We start from the raw sequence: 24,347 nt of genomic DNA on the forward strand, positions 1-24,347 counted from the left end.
AACTCACCTTTCTCAAATGCTCATAGTCATCTGGACTTGCCTACCCTCTTTAAAGTCACTGCTGATGGTTCTTTGATATAATTCCTCCAACCATCTATATGCTCACAAATGAGAGTACATAACATTTAAAAAGCACCACATTAAATCTTTTAAAATGTATGACACTTTTGATCTCCTGTGTGCTATTATTTCTTTATAATCATTATTGTTTTTTTAAAGCACATACCTCTTTTGGTAAAGACACTAATTTATTTCTGTCTGCATTCAAGTTGCTCAACTTCTTAAGTTTTCCAATGCTCTTAGGTAAAGTCTGTTAAAACAACATTTTAATTATTAATTTAATACATTTTTTTAACATGACTCACAGTAAAACAGATCTTTTCAAGGATTTAAAGAATATAATCTCATCCACTAAGAGACATAATTGTTCTTTCTGAATATCAGATAGGTCAAAGCTCACTTGGAAGATGTAAAATTAAATATTCTATATTTTTGTTAAAACCAGAGTATGTTTCAATGAAATGGAGTCAAAGGCATGGGCCTGGAAACAGAGAAACACCTAGTAAAGAGGTAATGCTCTTCAACCTAAGTAAAAATTTGCACCTCAAGATTCATCGTTTATTGCCTGCACCTTTGAGAACCACACTGGGAGAATGGCTTGGATGACCTGGAAGCCAGAGGGCTGGGGGGACCAGAATCCAAAGCGGGGTGCTGTGAAGCGGCAGAAGGGAAGGTGGCATGGAGACAGGAGCAAGGCAAGCAGGGTTGGGGGGTCGGGTACACAAAGCACTCTAGGAATCAGGTAGGACCCTGGTGGAGGGGAGAGCTTCAACACTCTGCTAGAAGCCAGCGGTGAATGTTATGTTTACCTCTGTAATGATAAATATCTGTAAGCCTAAAACCATAAACTAGCATGAGAAGATTTGGGTACTTCCACGACACCCACCAGAGGAGGATGCCCACGCTGCTAGAGGAGAGATGTGGCTTGGCTCCTGCACCAGCTCCCTGTCCTACCCACTCGTGTTATCTTTCTGCTCTTTCCACCTAAAGAGCCTTGCTTATTGTTTTTATAAAGAAAGGAGAAAAGAGAAGAGGAAAAGGAGCAGGGAGAGTAAGGTAGGAAACAGAGTGACAAAATGAAAGAGCAAGGTAGGAACGTAAGCTGAAGCAAACATAGCTGCTACAAGACAAGGAAGAGAGGAGGAAGAGAGGATAGAGTGATCAGTGAGAGCCTGAGGAAAGCAGAGAAAGCAGCAGGAAGGGAGAAGCAACAGAGATCCACTGTCATCCTGCCCATCCGGATCCCCCCAGCACCACGACCAGGTGACTGACACCAAAGCTTTGCCCTTGGGAGAATGGGGAAGTCCAGCCCAAGTGTGGACACCTGCAGCCACTGCCACCCCCAATTTCCAGGGTGGGGTAAGATCTCAGTTCCACACTCAGCCCCCAAAGAGCACTCATCCCCCTGCCCCTATTCCCACCAAGGCTTTTCCCAGCCAAACACCACTTTCTCCCCTTTTCTCTCTTTCCATCTGCTCGAAGAACCCTGAGAGAAGGTTGCCCCTGGCGGACCCTGGACACCATGGTGGAGGCATCAGCACAACCACTGATGGGCTCATCCCTACCCCTCACTGGACACCTCTGTCAGCGGAGCCTAACTACCATTCTCTTCACTGAAGCAGGTTAAAAGCCAGTCGTCTTTATGCCCTGCATTTGCTTTGAAGTCCTTATTTAGATGTAAGAAATAAAATTTCCACACAGTCCACCCCAATTATGAGTAAGTAGAACCTACCCTGATAAGCCTTTCTGATACAGAAACCACACGACACATATCCATTTGAATGTGTACCCCACACTCACCAGGAGCCGGTTTTCTGTAAGAACTAATTCAGTGAGGCTTTCACAGTCCCCAACTGCTTCTGGCAGCTGTGTGAGTCTGTTCTGATCCACCTTCAAGATCGACAATTTCTTTAGTTTTCCTGTAAAAGCATTATTTCAGCTCATAGGTTACAACTGTCTTCCTAATCATTATTTGGTATCTCTTATCTGCTGTTCTTTTTGTTTTAAATAGTTACTTTTTTTCCCCCTCACCCAGCTTTTCACATTATGAAACCACATCTTTCTCATTTAGATCACTAAAGGTGGAGAGTTTTATCGGAACATCAAAAACAGCTAGCAATCAGAAACAAATCATTTTAAAAGTCACTACATAAAAAATTGTATCAAAGCCAGAAACTTGATAGAAAAACAAATAACTAGCTCTTGACAGATCTTTAAGGACAGGAAATGTTTCATGTACAAAGGAGAGAGACTTTCATCTTACTCTAAGAATCATCCTCACTAAAAACAAAAAATAAAGTGTGGTTTATTCTATCACCTAGAGTGAAAGTGGCTTGGTGAAGACTTCTGAAATGAATGGCTCTAGAGATACAGAATAAAATGGAAACCTTTGAAATGCCACATGAAGAACTGAGTGTATTTCACTCAGGGCAGAAAGAGTGGATTTTCTGGTGGTGCCCGCAGGCGATGGAAAACAGGAATGGGGTGAGCACAGCTTCCTCAATGTCCCCACTGAGTGAAGAAAATCCTCAATCTTTTGGATTCTCATTTTCAACCATAATTCAAGGAATAATCCTACAAAACAGATAGCCTTCAATATCTACTGAGAGAGGCTGGCATGGGGACACTGTCCCCAGGAAAATCAGAAAATGGCCTCTATCTTAAAGGAAATGTAAAGCTGAAGAAAAAATGTTGAAAAAATTAACTTGCTTTGTGTGTTGCCACACAGCAGGGCAGGAGAACTAACAGAGTCATAAGCTCTTTGTTTAGCATAGTCAATAACCTACTAACACTGTCTCCAGAGAGTTTCCACCTGTCCTCACCGGCAGGAGAGGCTTTCTCCACAGGGCAGGGCACACTGAATTGAATCGACAGATCTCCCTGTAACTGAGGAGTCTCCTTAACAGTATTACTGGCAGGGCACCTGGGTGGCTCAGTGGGTTAAGCCTCTGCCTTCGGCTCAGGTCCTGATCTCAGGATCCTGGGACTGAGCCCTACATGGGGCTCTCTGCTCAGTGGGGAGCCTGCTTCCCCCTCTCTCTCTGTCTGCTGCTCTGCCTACTTGTGATCTCTCTCTGTCAAATGAATAAATAAAATCTTAAAAAAAAAAAAACACAAAAAACGGTATTACTGGCAAGTGGTGTTGCTGCCTCTCCCTGAACACTTCAAGTTACGGGGAGCTCATCTCTTCACTAAGCAGCCCAGACTAATTTGTAACCAATATTTCATTTATATCCTTCCCCTATAGCTGTCTGAACTAGAAGATGGAGTAACAAATCGACTTCTCTTCTACAGGACGGCCTCTCAAATGCTTGAGGTCAGCCATTTCACACTTCCTACTTCCTATGCCTAGCAACAAAACATCCCCAGTTGCTACAACTATTTTTGGATACCAAGTATCATTCTCACCGACCATCTCTACCTGGACTCAAAATCCCCATCAATTTTCCACCCAGGCCGAACCAAAAGACAACGTCTGTGTTCCTCCCCAGTTGTTATGATCAGATATTGCTTTCATCTTGACCAAACATCAGAAAGGAAGTGGTTCTCTGTCCTAGAGCTTCTTCAACTACTGAAAATCCTTCAGAAACCTGCTTTGATATTTTGAATAAAAGCTAAACAAAGGTCAAAGACAGCAACACTTTGTTAACTGTGGTTCAACATAGTTTCTTACAACCTCTAAGTGGCTTCGCAATGGTAGAGCTCTCGGTCCACGTCTGTTTATACCTTCCTTGAGTTTATTTTCTCACACAGGACTGAATGCCTTTAGGATAAAGGAAATGTCTGAACTAACTGATTTTAAAGGAAATGACAGACAATGGTTAAAGGAAAAGACTATTCTCAACGTATGAAAAAAGGATCAACTCAAACACACCATTCCTCCCTAGGTCATGTAGTGAGGTCAGAGTCACTTTCTCATTAACTACTTAGGATGCTCACATAAAAATTTCTTAAAGACTGCTCCCATGACTGAAACTTATCTATTATTCAGACTAATCTCTACTGAAAACAATGGAGACAAGATGCAGAAGAGACAGAGGAGTCGACACTTAGAAGTAATCATACCTACAACTGCTACTGAACCAGGATGACAGAAATACTTGCCTATCAAGAAACTTCAAGTACATTAAATGTTCTCTGCATTCCTTCTTTAAGAACAAATAAATGACACGGAGACTAAAGGAGCCACATCGCCAGCCTCTGAGAGTGGTGACCAAAGGATCAGAGTGATCCCCAAAGGCCCGAGACAACAGCCAGCACCTTTAGTAGGGAATTACTTTCTGTACTTACCGATGCCATCTGGAATAATTTCTAGTAAGTTCTGGGAAATGACTAAATCCGTTAATGAAGTCAGGCCACTGATTTCTTCAGGAAGTCTTTCCAACCTATTTTCAGAGACATCTAAGCACAGTAGGTTCTTCAGATTTCCTATTTCCTACATCAGTGACACAAAAAAGAGACTCATGCTTCAACCTGCCACAGTACAGAGGAATTTCTTACAGTGATTTTTCACAGTCAAATCCCAAAGTTGTCCCGAGGATGTTTCTTTAGCATTTATCTATATGAGAAGGCTGGAATAAATTTCCAGACCCCTTTCCAATGAAAACGGGAAGCTGTAAAAATCACAGACACGGCTCTGGGAAGGATGCCAAGCCCTCCAACTTCAGGCAGGTAAGGAATCATTCTCACGTAACAGATGAAAAGACTGGCACCAAGAGAGAACAAATGACTCTATGGTTACATAATTTTAAAAAAAAGGGAGTCTCGAATCCAGTTCCTCAAGTTTTGGAATCAATCACTTCAATAAGCAACTCGTACTTCAGGGTAACCCTGAGATTTTCTATTAAGAAACCATCTGTACACACACACACACACACACACACACACACACACACACACTATCTCTCTCTCTCTTTTCCCATCATGCCCCAGATCTGATGTATTACTTTCCTGATAACCCCGTGGTATTTTTATTCCCCATCCTGTGACTCCGAAAATAATGGGAATTCTCCCAACCAGGATTTCTCCTAATTTCCTAGAGAAATCTAGGTATTAATTAGACCTTCACCACATCAGTTGCTAATCTGTCTCCTTTTCCCAAATGCAGCCAAGACCTCAGAAAGAGACTGCAATTATCTCCTTCCTTCCCTTGGCTGTGAGTGAGGTCCTCATACTTTCAGTGCTGTAACTACATCCAGAACATGCTACGAGTGCTTCCTCCTGGAGTTCAACCTCCGCATCAACATGGCCTTCCTCACCTACAGCACACAGCACCATCACACCTGCTTCAGCCCACTGAGCAGACATCTGAGCATCTGATCTGCTTTAAACTAGGGGCACCTAGGCCATCAGGAAATACACCCGGACTTTAAAGACTGGCTATAAGGTATATCAAAGAATGAAATTCAGGAATAGTGAGACAAAAACTGAGTAAGAGGAAAACGCTTGTTTTTTAATTGTTGGGTTTGTTGGCTTATGTTTCTCTGTCATTTTACCAGAAGGCAAGCCTGCTTACAAAAGGACTCCACGAGATGACTATGTACCTAGAAGTCTGTGCAGACTCTAATTCATTTGGAACACGGTTCTCACATTTGATAATAGTCAGAAAAACCTTAACACTATGACAAAACAGCTAAAACATAAGAAGTATTTGCAAAAATTTTGAAATAAAAGCTTTTAACATTTCTTTTACATCAACTATTACAGAAAAGAATGTGGTCACAATCATCCCAAAGCACTTGGCACGTCACAAAGACTGTCAGAAATGGACACCATCTAAGAATCAGAAGTCCTAGCAATTTACAAAGTTGCTGGGCTTGAAGTAAGCCACGTGGGGAGCAAGGATGAAATAAAATACAGACTTCACCAACTAAAGGATGTATTTTCTATCTTTAGAAATGGTGGGTTGAGGCTTTCAATTTTTCTGTGGCAATGTAGCATGATGAATGCTTAATATATGTTACCAAATGTGCTTTTTCAACCAATGTTTTTGGTTTCAAGATCCCCGTTACAGAAAATTACACATAGAAGCAGGGAATATATGAGTGGTGCCTGTGGTTATTTTATAATTTGGGGGAAACAATGTAAAAATCACCACTTACCTGAGGTAATTCTGACAGCTGATTTCCATCCAACCAGAGATCCTTTAGATGTAAGAGAGCTCCAATTGATTCTGGCTAAAACAAACAAACAAAAATAATCCTATGGTAACAAAGTTCCAATGTTGAGTCTTCCACTAAGAAAGAATCCCAATTCAACAGTTAATAAATGGGTACTATACAGGATGTCTGTTGGGACTTTTCCAATACAAGTCCCCCATCCTAAAAGCACTCCCAGTGCTCTCCAAGAATGTTGGTGATTTCCATTTATGCCCGTCATCTCTAGTCCTGACCCTCCCCACCCCTACATCACAATTCTTAACATGTATGAACTGAAGCACATTCTCTCATGTTGCCAAGCTATATCTGTGAAAATACACCCCTACAGATTTCCCCTAAAATACGTTTTGATGACACATAGGGACAAAATTAAATCTAAATCTCTTCAGTACAGACTTACCAAATTATATATTTCATTGTTTCCTAAATCAAGTTCTTCTAGTCTCCGCAGCTGGGTAAGAGAGCTATTTAAAAAAAAGAAGAAGGAACTCTTAGAGAGTACTTAGAAATGCTGAGCAACATGGTATTCCTCACTTGGACTCATTCCCAAAAACATTCGGACTGCATGGCTCTAAGTATTACCAAGGAAAAACTATTAAGGGAAGGCTGGCATCTCCCAAACTTTCCAAAAGACACAGAATCTCTTTTTGACAAAGTACTGTAGTACTTTTTTTTTTTTTAAATACTTGAAGAAATTCATGTAGTACAAAATCCCCTCTTGTTTTGCCCAGAGACTCACTCAGGAAGATATGTAAGAAGATTCTCTCTCAGTTCCAGGGAAGCCAGGTTATAAAGACTAGAAATGAACAAGAGGAAAAAAATATAAGGAAAATTCCCGAGATTCTTCTTCCCATTCCCCCCTTCATAATACACTCCACAAATAGCAATTCTTAATAAAACCTCGTCACTTCCTCCCAGGAGAAAAATATGTATAACCACTACCCCTACCCTCATTAAAAACAACATACTATCTACCCCCTCAGTTTTAATATTAAAATAAAAAGAGAAGCATCATCAACGTAAGGCACCCTTATTTAAATACTTGTACAGTTGATATGTAAAAATAACTCCGTAGTCCTTAAAGACAAACCACTGCTTGGAACCAAGATAGAAGTCAACTGTGTGCTTCCAGACTTTAGAATGTCAAATATGTGCAGGTACCATAAAAAACAGTAATGCCTTTAATCTCACAAAGATCAGAGCTCTTCTTCAAACATCAGTGAGAGACCAATCATGTTTGAAAGTAGTAGGCATCTCAGTCCAGAGGGCCCACATGCTATACCTAAGATCACAAATTCTAGGGATGCCTGGGTGGCTCCGTAGTTAAGTGTCTGCCTTCGGCTCAGGTTATGATCCCAGAGTCCTGGGATGGAGTCCTGCATCAGACTCCCTGCTCAGAGGGGCTTCTGCTTCTCCCTTTGCCTCTGTCCCCCTCTGCTCCTTGCTCATGCTCACTGGCTCTCACTCTCTCTCTCTCCCAAAAATAAATAAAATCTTTAAAAAAAAAGACCACAGGGGCGCCTGGGTGGCTCAGTGGGTTAAGCCGCTGCCTTCGGCTCAGGTCATGATCCCAGGGTCCTGGAATGGAGTCCCGCATCGGGCTCTCTGCTCGGCAGGGAGCCTGTTTCCCTCTCTCTCTCTCTGCCTGCCTGCCTCTCTGTCTACTTGTGATCTCTCTCTGTCAAATAAATAAATCTTTAAAAAAAAAAAAACAAAAACAAAAACCACAAATTCTCAGAGTACCTGGAAGCAACAGTATGGAAATAATGGCCATTTAAATGCATCAAGGACACCTCACGTGGTGCCCAGAACACAAGACCGATTCAATAAATGGGAGCAGTAATGTTTGTTTCATTCCTATGGAACACCACAGTAGCATGCTTTTCTGCAGATTCTGTTGCCTCTCGGGTGTAATCCATGCCTACCAGGAGCATGATGAAAGGAGACAGATGTTTTCCCAGGACACTAATGATCTGGGTGGAAGCTTCATATGCAGTGGCGGCTCTGCCTCACCAGAAACCTCACAAGCCCAGGGACGCATTACTGATTCGGAAGGTAACAGATTCATCTATTACTCCACCAGGTGTTGTACTAAGCTCTGCACCAATCAAAACACAAGGTTTTGCTCGTATCACCACAGTAATGTTCAAATTTGGAGGACTTTTACCATGTAAGCACACAGAACACAAGGAGTCAAACCGTATCCCAACACTCTAATCTGCCTTAATCTTCCATTCTCCTTCCAACATAAAAGCCAGAACCAAAGCTGGTTTCATAACATCAGGAAACGTAAATCTGATTTGCACAAACAATATATATACATATGCGAAGACTATTTGCTGGAAAAGGTATCTTAACTTGATGAAATGCACAAATTCTGTATCTCCTCCAATTTTAGAAAACTGAATACTTTTCACAATTAAAGGCAGAAGCAAACAAAACTCTTCAGAACATATTTTTTTAAAAAATCAAAATCCCTGCTAACAATTATGAATTTAATGCTGACATTCTTAAGAAAAAAAGGAAGGCTGAAGTTGCAGCAATGTAGCTCTACTTTGGGTGGGCCAGGCATTCACACAGAAGACAGAAGAACGGGAAGGAGAGGGAGGTGAGAAGGAATTACCTGGCATCTATTTCCAAAAGCAACCTGTACACGAGGGTGACAAGTAAACACTGTACTGCTTTGCTTTCAGCTTTGGTGTAAACCCTGGCCAGTTTCATTGGGGAGGTAGTAACCTTTAGCTATTTTCACATTCATATTTTAACAATCACTGATGAAACTGTCATTTTTTCTGTTCAACATTCATTGCTTTCACACCAATTTTGACGCATGAAAGGCACACACTAATAAAAGAAGGAAAAAGTCCTTGCTTCACAAACCTTACTGGCAGGCATCACTGAATGCCCTCTTTAAAAGTGGTTTTCCTGGGGTGCCTGGGTGGCTCAGCCATTAAGCGTCTGCCTTTTGCTCAGGTCATGATCCCAGGGTCCTGGGATGGAGTCCTGCATGGGGCTCTCTGCTTAGAGAGGAGCCTGCTTCTCCCTCTGCATCTTCCCCTTCCCTGCTTGTGCTCTCTCTCTTTCTCAATCTGACAAATAAACAAAATCTTTAAAAAATAAAATAACAATAAAAGCAGTTTTCTGCAGGCCTTGATGATGAGCGTCATCCTGAGGCCTCACGCCTGACCTGGACCACCTGCCCACTCTCTGGCACGGCACACAGCTCCTCACACACATCATACTCTCTCATACTCTTGATTAGTAATGACCCGGCTGGGTGATGACAGGCCAAGGACACAATTAGGAACAGGGTGCTTTGTGTAAATTCCATTAGGAAGGGCCAAAGGTACGATCCAAGTCTGGTGGGAAGCCAAAACTGCAGCCCTCACCCCACAACGCCTTGAGGCGTCTCAGGGGCCCTCTATTCTCTGGAATCTCTTTATAATTTCGGTTTTAAAAGCAGCTATCAATCTGGGGCAAATATGTCAGTCTTACCTTCTTAACCGCACCAAGGACACTAGCACTTTTACAGGTTTATGTCATTTTAAAAACAGGATACACATTTTTAAATTAGCTTTACATTTTCTCTTGAGGTAAAAAGCACAGGCCACAGTTACTAAAAGCAATAATGCTTGAGCAAAAATACTGCAAAAATGCCCGCAGACTTCCAAGTGTACAGAACTTGCTAACGACCTGTTACAGTCAACGTACGGTTCCCACCACTACCATGCTAACACCCAAGTAAGCAGAACATCCTGTTAAGCAAAAAAGTTCTGATTCCAAAACTTCTTAGTTTCTACTGTTTGGGGGCCTGGAGGGGAATAAGAATGTATGGGTGTTGCAACAACAAAAAAATACCTGATTTTTCTAACTTTTCAAAATTCAACAATTAATTTAAAACAAAGTATTTAAAATAAGAGCTTTTCTGAGGCAATACTTCCCCTAACTTTAAACTATTTAAAATGAAGGAACTCAAGCATTCCATCGGGCTCTGTGGACCCAGTGGCCAAATGCTACTCTGAGAAGAGTACATAGGGTCGGGCAGGAGACAGGGCCTGGCCCTGGCTCCACTTCTGGCCTGTCCCTCACTAAGTAGCTGCTGGACTGCCCAGCTCAGGTGCTATCCCAACCTCCCCTAAAATAAAGATAAACGTATCTACTATGGCAATTAGGGTAAACTACGTTTTCCATTTTCCCATCAAGTCAAGAGAGCAAGTGTTGCCCCTTATTTCCTTGAGACAGCCCCCAGCCCTGTGCAGTCAGGTACCTTCTAAGTGGGCATGCCCTGCTACAGGACACTCTCTATCACAGGAGTCATCCCCGCTACGGAGGACTCCCTGAAGTGCAGCTCCCAGAGACAGTGAGCTGCTGGCCCTGGCCAACTTGTAGAAAGATACAAGCTACATAGTCCCAGAGCAAGTACAGAATCCTACCAGCCCTCTCCAAACTATTCTACTAACAGCTGACATAAAAGGAGATCTGCCTGAATACAGATTTAGACCAGAGAAATTAATATAAAATGGAATGACTAAATGAATGAATGAATGGTCTCCCTTAGTCTTTCAGAATACAGCATGCATCTTCAATCCAGATGTCAAGATAGTGCCTTCCCATCAAGGCAACCTATTCAACGTAGCACAAACACCTCTGCCTGCCTCCCTTATAGCACCTAATAAAGAAAAATGTGCTCTGGCAAATGCGGCGCTGGGGGAGTCAGACACAGTTCTGTCCGCTTCTGAGACCAGGCTCTAATCCCTAGGACGAGAGAAACAAGGAGACTCAGACTCCACATGTCTTTATCAGCCACTTCAGTTAAAACATGAGAGTATAGAGACCAAAGAAAACGCCAGGTGTTTCTAATATTTTACACGTCAGAAAATGAGACACTGGAGATGCAATACGAGAATTACTGGTTTTTAACACTTCGACTACTAGCAATGATACCAGCAGCTTATTATATGATAGATATTGTTGTAAGCCCTTTATAAGAATCAGCTCTGGGGATGAGAAAACTAATGCAGCAAAGTATTCAGTAGTAAGTTTTCTTTCCACCTTCCTCCCTCATCTATCCAGTTTCCCACCACGGAGACCCTTCTCACTGAAAATCACCCATTTTTTTGTTAGTCACTTATGTATTCATGCAGAGTTCTCTTTCATGCAAAGACAATCAAGTATCTTCCCAGTCTTCACATGCAACTTATTCCACACACATCTAGTACTTTGCTTTGCTCTGATTTTTTTTTTTAAGATTTTATTTATTTGTCTGAAAGAGACAGAGAGAGAGAGAGAGCACACAACCAGGGGGAGTGACAGGCAGACAGAGGGAGAAGCTGAGCAGGGAGCCTGATGCAGGACTCAATCCCAGGATCTTAAGCCAAAGGCAGACGCTTAACTAACTGGGCCTCCCAGGCGTCCCTGCTCACAGATTTTTGTCTCATTTCTTATTTATAAATATCTGTATTTTTTTTTAAATAACTGCATAGTATCTCACTTCTTTATACACCTTAATTTTTTTAATTATTCCCTCATTAACAGTTATTTTACTCTTTAATTTTAATATTTGGCGAATTAAACTTCTATGCAATACTACTGGAGTGAACTCATCCCCATCCTACAAAAACATGATTTTCTCTTCTTCCTGTAACTCCTTTCCACCATTTCTACCAGCAAATGGGGTAAAATAACAATAACCACCACAAACAACTTAATGAGCTCTTACAGAAAAAGAGTACATTAAAGCATTTCTTCTGAACACATTAATGCTTAATGTTTTACACAGTTCATGAGAGCAGGGACAAAAGTTATAACGTAAGTCAGAATGTAGGCCATCTGTATTTTTAGGATTCTATTTCAGGGACTGGATGAGTGGTTACTTTAAAGAATTTACATCTGTTCTCCACTATACTTGAAAAATCCCCTTTTAATCCACTTGGATTTATTTTTCCATTTTGGTAGCCAAAATCATTAAGAAACTAAAGAATAAAATAAATTGAGGTAGAACAAGAAAACAAATGGTAGTACACTATAAAACCATTAAAATATACAATCTATAAATATTCATGGTAATATTATTTGACAGGAGAAAACACCACAATTATTAGGGACAGGGAGAGTTTGCATAAAATTTCTGCCTTTTAAATACCAAATTAGTATTTAAGAAATCTGTGGTAAATTTCCTTATGGTGGTTTTGCTCTAGAAACTTCTAAAAATCTTTATTTTTATAGAAATAAACATTTTATATATATATATGATGAAACAAACATTTTATAGAAATTCCTAGGCCTCAAAAAAGAGTAGCGGGCACCTGGGTGGCTCAGTGGGTTAAGCCTCTGCCTTTGGCTCAGGTCATGATGTCAGGGTCCTGGGATTGAGCCCTGCATCGGGCTCTCTGCTCAGCGGGGAGCCTGCTTCTCCCTCTCCCTCTGACCCTCCTCCTCTCTTGTTCTCTGTCTCTTTCAAAAACTTTAAGAAAAAAAGGGGGGTGGGGTGGGGGAGTAAGATTTATTCCTTTCAGGCAGCATGCACTAATACAATATAGGTAAGCAGCCTGGTCCTAGGCCTTATTAAAATTTATTAAAAGGCCCACTAAAATTAAGGTCATCATTCCCAAGGGTAGCAGACACAAAATCAGACCCGCACCCTCTATTTCCATCTGCCAGGGAACCCAGGGCCTATGTACTTGCTCTACTTTTATTAGCAAATGGCATAATTAAATGTTTACTGATAATAACCATTTCGTGACTGATAGCTACGTTCTGGGCACTGTGCCAGTCCGTTATATATTCCTTCTCCTATAAGAATGCTATTTTTTGAGGAGCAAATTTAAATAGAGTAGAGATATTTGGATATATTTAGACTAACTTATTTTTGTTCTCTTTTTTTGAGGGTATGTTTCTTTAATAACCAAGGATAAGGAATTTCATGGAGACAGATACATAAAGACAAATGCCCCCAGATGGAAACAGAGGCTCCCAAGTTTCTCAAAATTCTCTACAAGTTCCCACTGGAGTCTTATAACCTCTCAACCTTGCTCCCACTCCTCGTGGCCTGAAGGTCTTGGAGGCTCTGGCTATGTGTACCGCCTTGTCACTATGTGAGTAACTGAGGCGAAACGACTTCAGCGCGTTACTCATGAGGCTACATTAGAGAGCATTTCCTGCAAGAATAAATAGGTCAGCCTCCCAGGTACATCCTTCAGCAACACCAGGTTTAAAGTTGGCCTAAAGACCCATCACCACTACCGAATTCTGGAAAACTGTCATCGCCCAAAAAGAAACTTCAGGTTTCTGTTGGCCATTTGGATAAGACACCACCTCACACCTCACACCAGTCAGAATGGCTAAAATGAACAAGTAGGGAAATGACAGATGCTAGTGAGGATGTGGAGAAAGAGGAACCCTCCTACACTGTTGGTGGGAATGCAAGCTGGTGTAGCCACTCTGGAAAACAGCATGGACATTCCTCATAAAGTTGAAAATAGAGCTACCCTACCACCCAGCAATTGTACTAGTAGGATTTACCCCAAAGATACAAGCATACAAATCTGAAGGGGCACATGCACCCGAATGTTTATAGCAGCAATGTCCACAGAAGCCAAACTATGGAAAGAACCTAGATGGCCATCAACAGATGAATGGATAAAGAAGATGTGGTGTGTATATATAAAATGGAATACTATGCAGCCAAAAAAATGAAATCTTGCCATTTGCAACGACATGGATGGAACTAGAGGGTATTTTGCTGAGCAAAATAAGTCAGTCAGAGAAAGATAATTATCATATGATCTCATTGATATGTGGAATTTGAGAAACAAGGCAGAAGATCATTGGGGAAGAGAGGAAAAAAATGAAACAAGACAAAACCAGAGAGGGAGACAAACCATAAGAGACTCTTAATCTCAGGAAACAAACTGAGAGTTCCTGGAGTGGAGAGGTGGTTGGAGGGATGGGGTGGCTGGGTGATGGACATAAGGGAGGGTATGTGCTATGGTGAGCTCTACGAATTATGTAAGACTGATGAATCACAGCCCTGTCCCCCTGAAACAAATAATACATTACGTGTTAATACAAATTAATTAATTAATTAAAAAAAAAAAAGAAATTTCATATCCATCAGAGGTTGTTTCTTATCCTGGCTCTGCCCTCCCAACACTTACCCTCCCTCACTCCCTACCCCAGGCACTGGCAACCACTCATCTAATTTCTGTCTCTATGCATTTGCCTATACTGGATATGTCATTTGAATGGAATCAGACACTATGTGGTCTTTTCTATCCGGCTTCTTTTACTGAACATGTTTTTAAGGTTCATCCTGTTCTAGCATGTATTGGTACCCCAATACTTTTTCGGCTAAATATTTCACTAGATGAATATACCACATTTTGGTTATCAGTTAATCACTGATAGAAATTTGAGTTGTTTCTACCCTTTGGCTATTACAAATAAAAGCAGCTATGAACATCCATGCACAAGTTATTGTGAGGCATGCTTTAAATTCTCTTTGGTAGTGGAATTGCTGGGTTATATGGTAACTATTTCCAGCTTTTTGAAGTGGGACCTGCTTCTTCAAGTGCGGGGCATGCTTCTCTTTCCATTCCCACCAGCAGTGGATGAGGGCTTCAGTCTCTACACATCTTCACCAACATTTGTTATTATTGGTTTTTATTAGAATTAGTGGGTCTAAAGTGGTATCTCACTGTGGTTTTGATTTGCTTTTATCTGATAACTAAAATGATGTTGAGCATCTTTTTATGTGACTATTGGTCATTTGTTTATCTTCTTTGGACAAATCTCCATCTTTATTTTTTTTAATTGGGTTATTTATCTTTCACTATTGAGTTTAAAGAATTCTCTATATATTGTGGATACAAAGCTCTTATCTGATACATAATTTGCAAATATTTTCTCCCACCTGCACATTTTCTTTTCACTTTCTTCATAGTGGACTTTGATGCATAAAGTCTTTAATTGTGGTGAAGTCCAGATTTATCCATTTTTTTCTTTTGTTGTGTGGCTTTTGGTGTCACATCTAAGAAACCACTGCCTAATCCAAAGTCATGAAGATTTACCCATTTTCTTATAAGAGTTTTAGCTCTTACATTTAAGTCTTTGCTCCATTTAGAATTAATTTTTGTATGTGGTGTGAAGTAGGGGTGGGACTTCATTCTTTCGCATATGGATGGATAGTCAGTTGTCCCAACAGCATCTGTTGAAAAAACTATCCTTCCTCACTGAACTGTTTTCGCGCTCCTGTCAAAATCAGTTAACTATAAATGGCAAGGGTTTATTTCTGAATTCCCAATTCTATTCCAGTGAACTCTGTGTCTATCTTTTTGTCAGTACCACACATCTTGATCACTGAACCTTGCTAGTTACGTTTTGAAATCTGGAAGTGTCAATCCTCCAATTTTGCACATCTTCTTTTTAAGACTGTTTTGGCTATTCTGGGTCTCATATCTCCATTTGGGGCTCAACATGTCAATTCGTGCAAAACAAAAAAAAAGCCAACTAGAATTCTGATGGGGATTGAGTTGAATAAGTAGATTTATTTGGGGAGTATTGCCATCATAACCATACTAAGTCTCTTAATCCATAAACACTGAATGTCTTTCCATTTATTTAGATCATTTTTACCTTCTTTCAACAATGTTTTGTACTTTGCTATATACGTGTCTTACATTTCTTCTGTTATATTTATTCCTAACTATTTCATTCTTTTTGGTGCTTTATAAAGGGAACTGTTTTCTTAATTTCATTTTTGGTTTGCTCAGTGCTAGCATATAGAAATAAAACGGATTTTTACATTTTAATCTTGTATCCTGTAATCTTGCTGAATTCATTAACTAACTCCAATGGCTTTTTGTGGATTCCTTAGGATTCTTTCTATATAAGATCATGTTCATCTGCAGGCTAACCCATTTTTGAAAAGTAAAAAAAAAAATCGGTATGGGATTTACTTGAGTAGAAATTGATAAAACTGATCTCAAGAAAAATATTTCATTAGCATGGTTTTTGAAAGACAAATTCACTTACACTTTGTACCAATATTTGAAAACTCCTTAAAGCAAAAGTATCCTTCCTGGCTTTACCGGTAGAATCCTCCAAGAGGTTTTAGTGAGAGAAAAGCAAAAAGTCATTGTTCACCAAACAGTGTTTTTAAGGGCCTATCTGAAAAGTCAGTATTATTCAGCCAGTGTCCTTAAAGCCTACCCAAGCCTGGGAACTCTGCGAAGACCATAAGGAATGCCTCCCTTCTTGGCTGCTGCCCTCCCATGATAACTGGCAATTTCAGTGATATGTAGTCATTTACTTAATTTTACCCCCAGGGTTTTCTAAAAGGGATATAAAGAGGTCTTTATAAAATGCAAACATGTAAAAAATTTCAAGAAATAGAAAGTGCAGCTTCTTCATGGGACAAAGTTTAAGTTCAAAATCCCAGCTCTTCCAGCCACCAGCAACACAACCTGGGCGAACTATCTATCCCCATTTCACAGACAAAGCTTACGAAACTCAGGATGGTTAACACTAACCACGAGTAGTATTGCTGTACTGACGCCGTATATGTGCCTAACAGAGTATCCCCCCCCTTGTAAATGTCAGCAACATGGCTCCTCCAACTCCTCAGTTTCCTGCAACTCATGGATATTAATACAGCTGCTCTCACTGATCATCAAAATTAGCTATGAGCTTTCTCATTTTTGTCTCGTAACAAAAACAGAAAAGGAAATGTGATAAATGTCAGAACTGATATTAAGAGGAAGAAGCTTGGGATGCCTGGGTGGCTCAGTCAGTTAAACGTACGACTCTTGATTTCGACAGGGGTCCCAAGATTAAGACCCACTCTCCCCCTCTGCTCCTCCTCCTGCTCTTACTTGCTCTAATAAATACAAAAAAATCTTAAAACGAAGAAGCTTACCAGTTCTTCTGGTGAGATTCTCCCCCCCTGAAAATATATACTAAAATCTCTCCCTAATGGCTCCTTTTATCAGGGAAACTAAGCAATATTAATGGACAACAATTATTCTTCATTAGAAGGTTTTAAGTGCAATGGAGATAGGTTTCTTTTTTTCCATAGTTTCTTCTTTAATCAACAAATATGGCATTAAGTCAGAAAACTGACTGCATAGGAAGAGGCCAATGTGGTCCTCAAAAAGCTTTAAGAACCTAACTGGGGGGACGCCTGGGTGGCTCAGTGGGTTGAGCCGCTGCCTTCGGCTCAGGTCATGATCTCAGGGTCCTGGGATCAAGTCCCGCATCGGGCTCTCTGCTCAGCAGGGAGCCTGCTTCCCTCTCTCTCTCTCTCTCTCTCTCTCTCTGCCTGCCTCTCCGTCTACTTGTGATCTCTCTCTGTCAAATAAATAAATAAAATCTTAAAAAAAAAAAAAAAAAAAAAAGAACCTAACTGGGTTGCCTCTACCATCAGGGTGGAAGCTAGCAGAGTGAAGGAGGTAACACTGTGCACCTGATCCCGGTTACTCATTCGTTATGACGGAGCAACACTAGGGTTGGTCTAGACACAAAGAGAGTTTAACAACCAAAGACTCCCCCACTTACAGCGTACAATGTGATCCAGGTGCAAACACTTGAACACTGAACCACTAAACCTCTATGTACAGATAAAAGAACTGCATGGGCAGTAAAGCATCGGTCAGGGAACCTGTGCGTTGAGGATCTACATCACCTCTTCCCATCGTTGGAGAAGGCTTAACAAAAGAGGAAGAATTTCAATCATTTAGTGAGGACAAACCTCGGCTAGTTGGTAAAGACAGGAAACAGGGAAACCATTTTAAAGCTCATTGTCATGACAGGCTCTGAAGCTTTGCACTGGCTTTGAGCAAAGCGTGCTGGGTCTATATCACGGTAAAGGCTCCATGGTGCAGTAGACAAGTAGTACTGGACAGCAGCAACAGTGGTCTCCACACTTCACTTGAAAATTATTTGCTGCAGACTTTTTTCAAGCAAATGTTAAATGCAACATCAATATAAAAAAAATTAAAAAGCTAATGAGAGACTTGCCCTGGCACAAACAAGGATCAGCAAACCCCACCCACCAGAGCACCTTTTTTACTCTCCACAGTGCCAGAATTCACTGCGACCCCTAGGGATCTGAAAAAGAACTGAAGAACTGCCATCCAGCTTAACTGACTCCTAGTCTCTTCCAGAATGGGGGACCTCACACACTTAAGTACACAGAGGTACTTTTCACTTAATGTTCTTTAAGTAAAAAAGAAAGCATTTAAAAATATTTTATTAAAAATTTAAATAAAAAATCTTTTGGGCTGTCAGTGTGAGAGCCCTGTATTATGTAGCCAATCTTTTGTTTTATGTCTGGGGACAAAACAATTGGTTCTAAATTATTTTAATGCTTGGTGTAATGGCTACACTAGGTGAAAAAATTCTTCACAAGTTACACTGACTCTTTCAAGAAGAACCATATTCTCAGCTTCATTTATTAAATCGTCATACTAATTTTTAAAAGTATCCTCTGCTTATGGTAAGATCTTTATTGAAATTCTGCTGATAAACTGCCACCCCTCCCACGTCAGTCACTTGTTTAGGAAGACTCATCAGAAGTTGCTGTGTTTTTGTATCTTTAACAAAAAAGAATTTTAAAAGCAAAATCTTTTGAAGACGAGTTAGCATCTCACTCACCGTTAAACATCACCTTTACTTTGAAGGACAAGGTACCACACTAATGTGCAGTCACAGAAAAGGGTCAGCAAATCGGGGACATTAAAACTTTTTAGTAAAAGAAAAAAATGTGTGACTTTGCATGAGGGAACCAGAGTGCTCCAGTGTGGTTCAAAAGATTTTCGTGATTATTCCTCGTCTCATTGAGATGTATTAGAAGGACTCTACTCTTTGAGAGACTTGCTTTATTAAAGTAACCACAGCGCTGGCACCTGGCCGTGGAGTGTAGGACATGAGCTGCAGTGCTCTGCACCCCTGGAAAGCACGACCCCCGTGTGATGCCAGTTCCCTCCCACACTCTGACGGCCAGGGCTCTGTGCTCCCCAGTGTTCCTAAAAGGGCACTCCAGGATTCAGTGGAGCAACAATTTCAGCTTTCATGCACTGGGGTGCCCAGGGAAGCAGCAGCCAGCTCACAGACACACCACAGAATACTTGACACTTGAGAGGGACACGGCAAGACTCCACATCTGTTAGCCGCTACGTGAACCACGAGCTCAGATTGTTCAGTTTCCACACTAGACGGCGTGACATTCCTTCTAAGACATTGTATCTTCGCAAAGCTGGGTTTTCAGTGACAAAAGGCAACTACCGGGTGAAAAATCAGTGTAGAACGGGAAAAGAGCTGGCGGTGTGAGAGGCTGGGCAGTGCCCGGCAGGGACCCACATCCTGCAGAAATATGTGGCGATGTTTAAAAATGAAATAAAAATATTTATTCTTTCCATTTATAGGTATTGCTTTTTCAAATAGCTACCAGGTTGTTAGGGCAGAAGTACTTAAGTTGGTTAGAGTTACCTATTTAATAACTGCCCCAGTTAGATATCACCAGGGCCACTAAGAAAATGTTGCTGTGCCCCCAAGGGCCATGCAGTGGTAGTGTGGGAGGAGTAGTGGGAAACACGGGGCAGAGACCATAAGAGCGTGCTCCTGTTCCAAATCTGCCATCAACCCCCAAACACTCCTCCAGTTACCCGACCATCAGCAAACCGAACACACTATGGGAGAGATGCTCACTGGTGGCCCCAGCTTTGAGGCACGGCAGTTGGCTTGCCCTAAAGGCCTCGCACTCTTCTCTAGGCTGGACGCTCCTGCCTATCGCGAGGTGGCCCACGTCCTTGACACATCCATAGCTTTCCCAGTTCATGCCAAGTACTGTGCTAGTCGCTGAAAAGAGAAACTGAGGTCCCATTTTCAGTGATGCTCAAAAGGCAGACACTGAGGGGGCTGGTGCATTTGACCCATAAGCTGAATTAATTTACACAAAAACTCTCACTTCAGAATCTACAAAGATAACAGTAACTCTGATCATTCAGATGTCCATTCATGTCCTTTTCAAATTTTTTTGGAATATCAAATTCCAATTTGGAATATCAAGTCCAATTGAATTATAAAACCATACTATCTCTGAGTAGCTGTTTGGTTACTAAATATTTGGTTCAGTGCTCTAGAACCATTTGCTCAAGAAACCATCTGGGAATCCCCTGGGAAACTGAAGAATTGTTTTTATGAGGTAAGTCCATAAGTTTCAAATACTGACTTGCTTAAAAATGTAGTATACTTATGCATATATGCAATTTCCACAAGAAATTGCCATTTCAACTATTTCAAGGTCCTTTCCAGCACAGTCTAGGACACCAGAGGTGCCCAATCTTTTCTAAGGAGTCTGTTCTTTGTTCTTTTCTACTAAGTGAAAACTTGCTGTTACTTTAGTGTGCATCAATCTTAAATCCAACAGGTAGAAATCATGGAGTCTCTTCTTTGATTAAAAATAATAACAACAACCAGGAATAGAAAACTCCCCATTTTTCATTTTCACAAATTGACCTAATAGGAAATAGTTGATTCACTTATCTGCCTCGTATTCTTATTTCCTGGGTGATGATTCACCACAGGGTACAAATTCAAAGTGAGAGTTTATTTTAGAAGCAATCAGTATACATAAGGCCATAATAGTAACACAAGATGATTAAGTCTAAAATCAAAACAAAACACAACAGTATCCTTACTATTGACAGAATATGCAGATAAACAAGAAATCCTAAACACTGACAGAGTACAGATACTAAGAGAAAAGATGGAACAAAGGATATGTAATTTATTCTAAAATGATTATTAAGTAACACTTTTTACTAAAACAATGCAGTGGGAAGTGACAGGGGTACTTTTGTCTATAAGAACATATTTTCCCTCAAAGCATTCAGGCTTGTTAAAAAGGATCTGAATTGGGAGACCGAAGGGGTGAACAAGCCAGCAGTCAGTGGGAGGCTGAGAAGGAATAGGAAGGAGGGTATCAAGGGAATTAGATTCCAGAGATTCCTGAGGAGGAAGAGGAGTCAGTTTAGATCTTTAAATGGCTACTACTATATTCATTAGAAATACATGAATCTTGACACAGCAAAAGCGGTAAGTCCTGAAATCCACAGTAAGACATTATTGTTTCCTCTGCAACAGATCCCATAAACTCAGAGTGTACTGGGGGCTTCCTGTCTCCTTCCCCTCCTGAGACATTAAGGACACAAAACTGCATCAGCAAGTCTACTGACAAATGTTTAAACAGCTTACATCTCAGAAAAGCATGAACTTGCAGGCTGTCTTCCGCCTGCATAGGAGGGACAGGAGGGCAAACTTGTCTGTGAAAAAGAGGCTACTTCCACAGACCTCTGGAGAGAGACCCCTTGCAGAACAGACATCTGTCAGACACACTGCAGTTCTCAAAAACGAAATTTCTGTTTTGCCTTAGGACTCAGGCAGGACAGGTGAGCACAAAGAAAATCTTTTATGACCCTGGGGAACACTGGTCCACCAGCTTTGGTCGGCCAGGTTGGGCTTTTAGTTTAAGTGGTAAGGCATGAATCATGAGCCTGACTTAACCCACTGTATGTCCTGGAGGTACGGAAAAGATCTGCTGAGATAATTAATTCATCTGAGGGGATGAGTAAGAGAACATTTTTATTTCTTGCCATAGCCGTTCTCCCTGACCTCTAAGCCAGGAACGTGGAAATGTACTCATCCCACCCCATCAGTCTCCCAGTTCCACACCTGCTCTCCAAACACACCGTTCCCCCTCCCCCACTATTCTCTGGTCTGTATGGACAAACACTGGTGGACACAGCCGTTGTTCAGGGGTTCCCACTCCAAGTTTTCAATAAAATCGCCAAGAGTGATAGTTCCTAACACTACCACTACCTAATTTATTAGCTGCCTATACGACTGGAGTGACCTTGTTTGCTTAAGTTAACTACTTTGGAATCCAACAGTTTGAAGAGCATGTCCAAACAAATTAGGTTTTTCAGTAGTAACAAGCAGCATTATCGTTTCTGGCCCTAAAAATTTAGGGGCAACTGAAAGCAAAAAATACTGGAGTCCGGTTATGATCCTTCTTTAGGGTGAGATTTGAGACTGGGTAAAAGGCTTTCTGAGTAGAAAAACCAGAGCTGTAAAAGAGGAGGCTGGAGTGGATGCTATAAACACCCTTCTACCCTGACATACACAAACCTCACAAAAAACTTACTTGCCAATATTTTCAGGCAGGGACTGCAGTGAGATGTCATTTACAGAAAGACACGTCAAATTCTGTAATTCAGGAAAGCTTTCTGGCAATCTGAAACAGTAATGACAACAAAATGTTGTTAACTGAAAAAGAAAAGTGCATGTACAGTGTAAACTAGACATAAATACGATGAGTTCTGCCATATGTTAATTGAAATAACCTCCTATAAACTAAAGTATAAAAGGCATGTTTGCTTTGTCTTCCTAGACAGAAGGTACTGATAAGGAACAAAACCCAAGGCTCGGTTTACCTAGAAGTACAGAGGCATGATAAATGCTTGGTGGGGGGATCCAGAAATAATTAGAAAAGATATGCAAGCTCTCAGAATAAAGGAGAACAAATGCTGTGGCAGAAAGAAACAGGTAAACAGCTGCTGAAGCAGAAAGTGACTATGAGTGAAAACACTTGATTGATTAGCAGAAAATAAAGAGAAAGTTTAGCCCAGAAGATTATAATAAAACATAGGATAGCAGCTTAATAATTTTTGTTCTGTAGATTATAATACCCAAGGCAAGGCTATGAATTACTCAGAAGTGATCAATTGACAGCAATTGCCGCTTTCTTAATATTTTTCTTTTAACTCGATTTAAGATGCCAGTCACTTGAGATTATTATATGTTTCACTATGTTCTATACAAAAGGAAATTTTTTATACTTCCCTTAAATTCTACTGAAGAGTTAGATTTCAAAATAAAAATATTCAAAAACTTGCAAAGAAAGCTCACTTTCAGTATTTCTGTGGTTACCTCCAGTTACGGAGGAAAAAAAAAACTAAAGTTAAAAAGATCTTGTTGAATCTAAAATGCCAAAGGTCTTTATACATAAATCTGCTGATATAGACAACAGAACACATGACCCATTTTTTTTTTTGGAGGGGGAGGAGGAGGGGCAGGAAGAACTTCTTGCTTTAGCGATAGCCTCTGCATTAGAATCTTGCATTTTTTTTTCTTTTTCTAGGTTCCTTTTTTTTTAAAGCAAATTCTAGGTTACTGTTTAACATAAAATATAGGTAATTCTAAGCTTCAAAAGAAAATCCAAGCCCTGCAAGATGAGAGTTCTATGATTTTACTATGACTGAGATACATTCTCAGGAATGGTTTTAACAAAGTTGAAACCTCTTCCATAGCATAACAGAGGTAAGATTTTTTATTTATACTTAAGAAGGTGCAACTGCATCTGCTTACCTGAGTTTCTACTTAAAGTACATATCATTTTATAAAACTAGCTAAAATGATCTTCAATATAAAGAAAATATATTTTTAAATGGCTGACTTCCTTGTTTTACTGGCTGTCAGCATTAAGGGCTGAACCGGTAAGTGTGAGGCGGAAGCTACAGATATCAGGCTCAAAGAAGGGAATTCTAGTCTGAGCTGCCACTCAGAGGTCACATCATCTCAGAAGGTCATTTAGCCTCTCAGCCTCGTTTCTTCAGCCATAAAATAAGTAGGTCAAACTCAATAATGTTTCAGGTCCTTCCCACTCACAGATAAGTCGTCATAATTCTTAAAGGAGTGCACCTGCCAAATCAAAAAGGCTTTAAGAAACCTCCCAAATGTGAAGCCAGGATAAAAACTGAGTAAAGCCTCCTACAATGTGGGTGTGTTCTGGTCCAGGGAGTTTTGAGATAATGCTAAAGTCATGTGTCAGCAGGCATTAGAAAAGGAAAACTAAAGAGGTAGAAAAGGAGATTAAGCAATTGAATGGCTTAAAAAAAAAAAAAAAAAAAAAAAAAAAGGGAAAAAAACCTTTAAGCAATTGAATGGCTTAAAAAAAAAAAAAAAAAAAAAGGGAAAAAAACCTCCAGGGCAGCATAATGAGAATTTCCCAGCTGCCTAAACCTACAAGCTGCCTTAAGGATAAATAGCTTAGTTCAGTTCACTCCATTCCAG

The 24,347-nt window shown here is 40.6% G+C and overlaps 1 protein-coding gene across 5 annotated transcripts in view; it reads right to left on the minus strand.

The window, feature by feature from the left end:
- LRRC1 (leucine rich repeat containing 1) overlaps positions 1 to 24,347 on the minus strand; it is a 130,070-nt gene that overhangs the window by 21,159 nt on the left and 84,564 nt on the right. For all 5 annotated transcript variants that reach the window (XM_047733943.1, XM_047733942.1, XM_047733944.1 and 2 more), the window contains 7 exons: positions 22,420 to 22,509; positions 6,958 to 7,014; positions 6,619 to 6,682; positions 6,162 to 6,236; positions 4,351 to 4,495; positions 1,861 to 1,979; positions 227 to 310 (listed from right to left, as the gene is read on the minus strand). In XM_047733943.1, the coding sequence (XP_047589899.1) occupies positions 227 to 310; positions 1,861 to 1,979; positions 4,351 to 4,495; positions 6,162 to 6,236; positions 6,619 to 6,682; positions 6,958 to 7,014; positions 22,420 to 22,509 (634 nt within the window). The remainder of the gene's footprint in view (positions 1 to 226; positions 311 to 1,860; positions 1,980 to 4,350; positions 4,496 to 6,161; positions 6,237 to 6,618; positions 6,683 to 6,957; positions 7,015 to 22,419; positions 22,510 to 24,347) is intronic.

The sequence above is a fragment of the Lutra lutra genome, chromosome 6 (genome assembly GCF_902655055.1).
Source record: "Lutra lutra chromosome 6, mLutLut1.2, whole genome shotgun sequence".
NCBI lineage: Eukaryota > Metazoa > Chordata > Mammalia > Carnivora > Mustelidae > Lutra > Lutra lutra.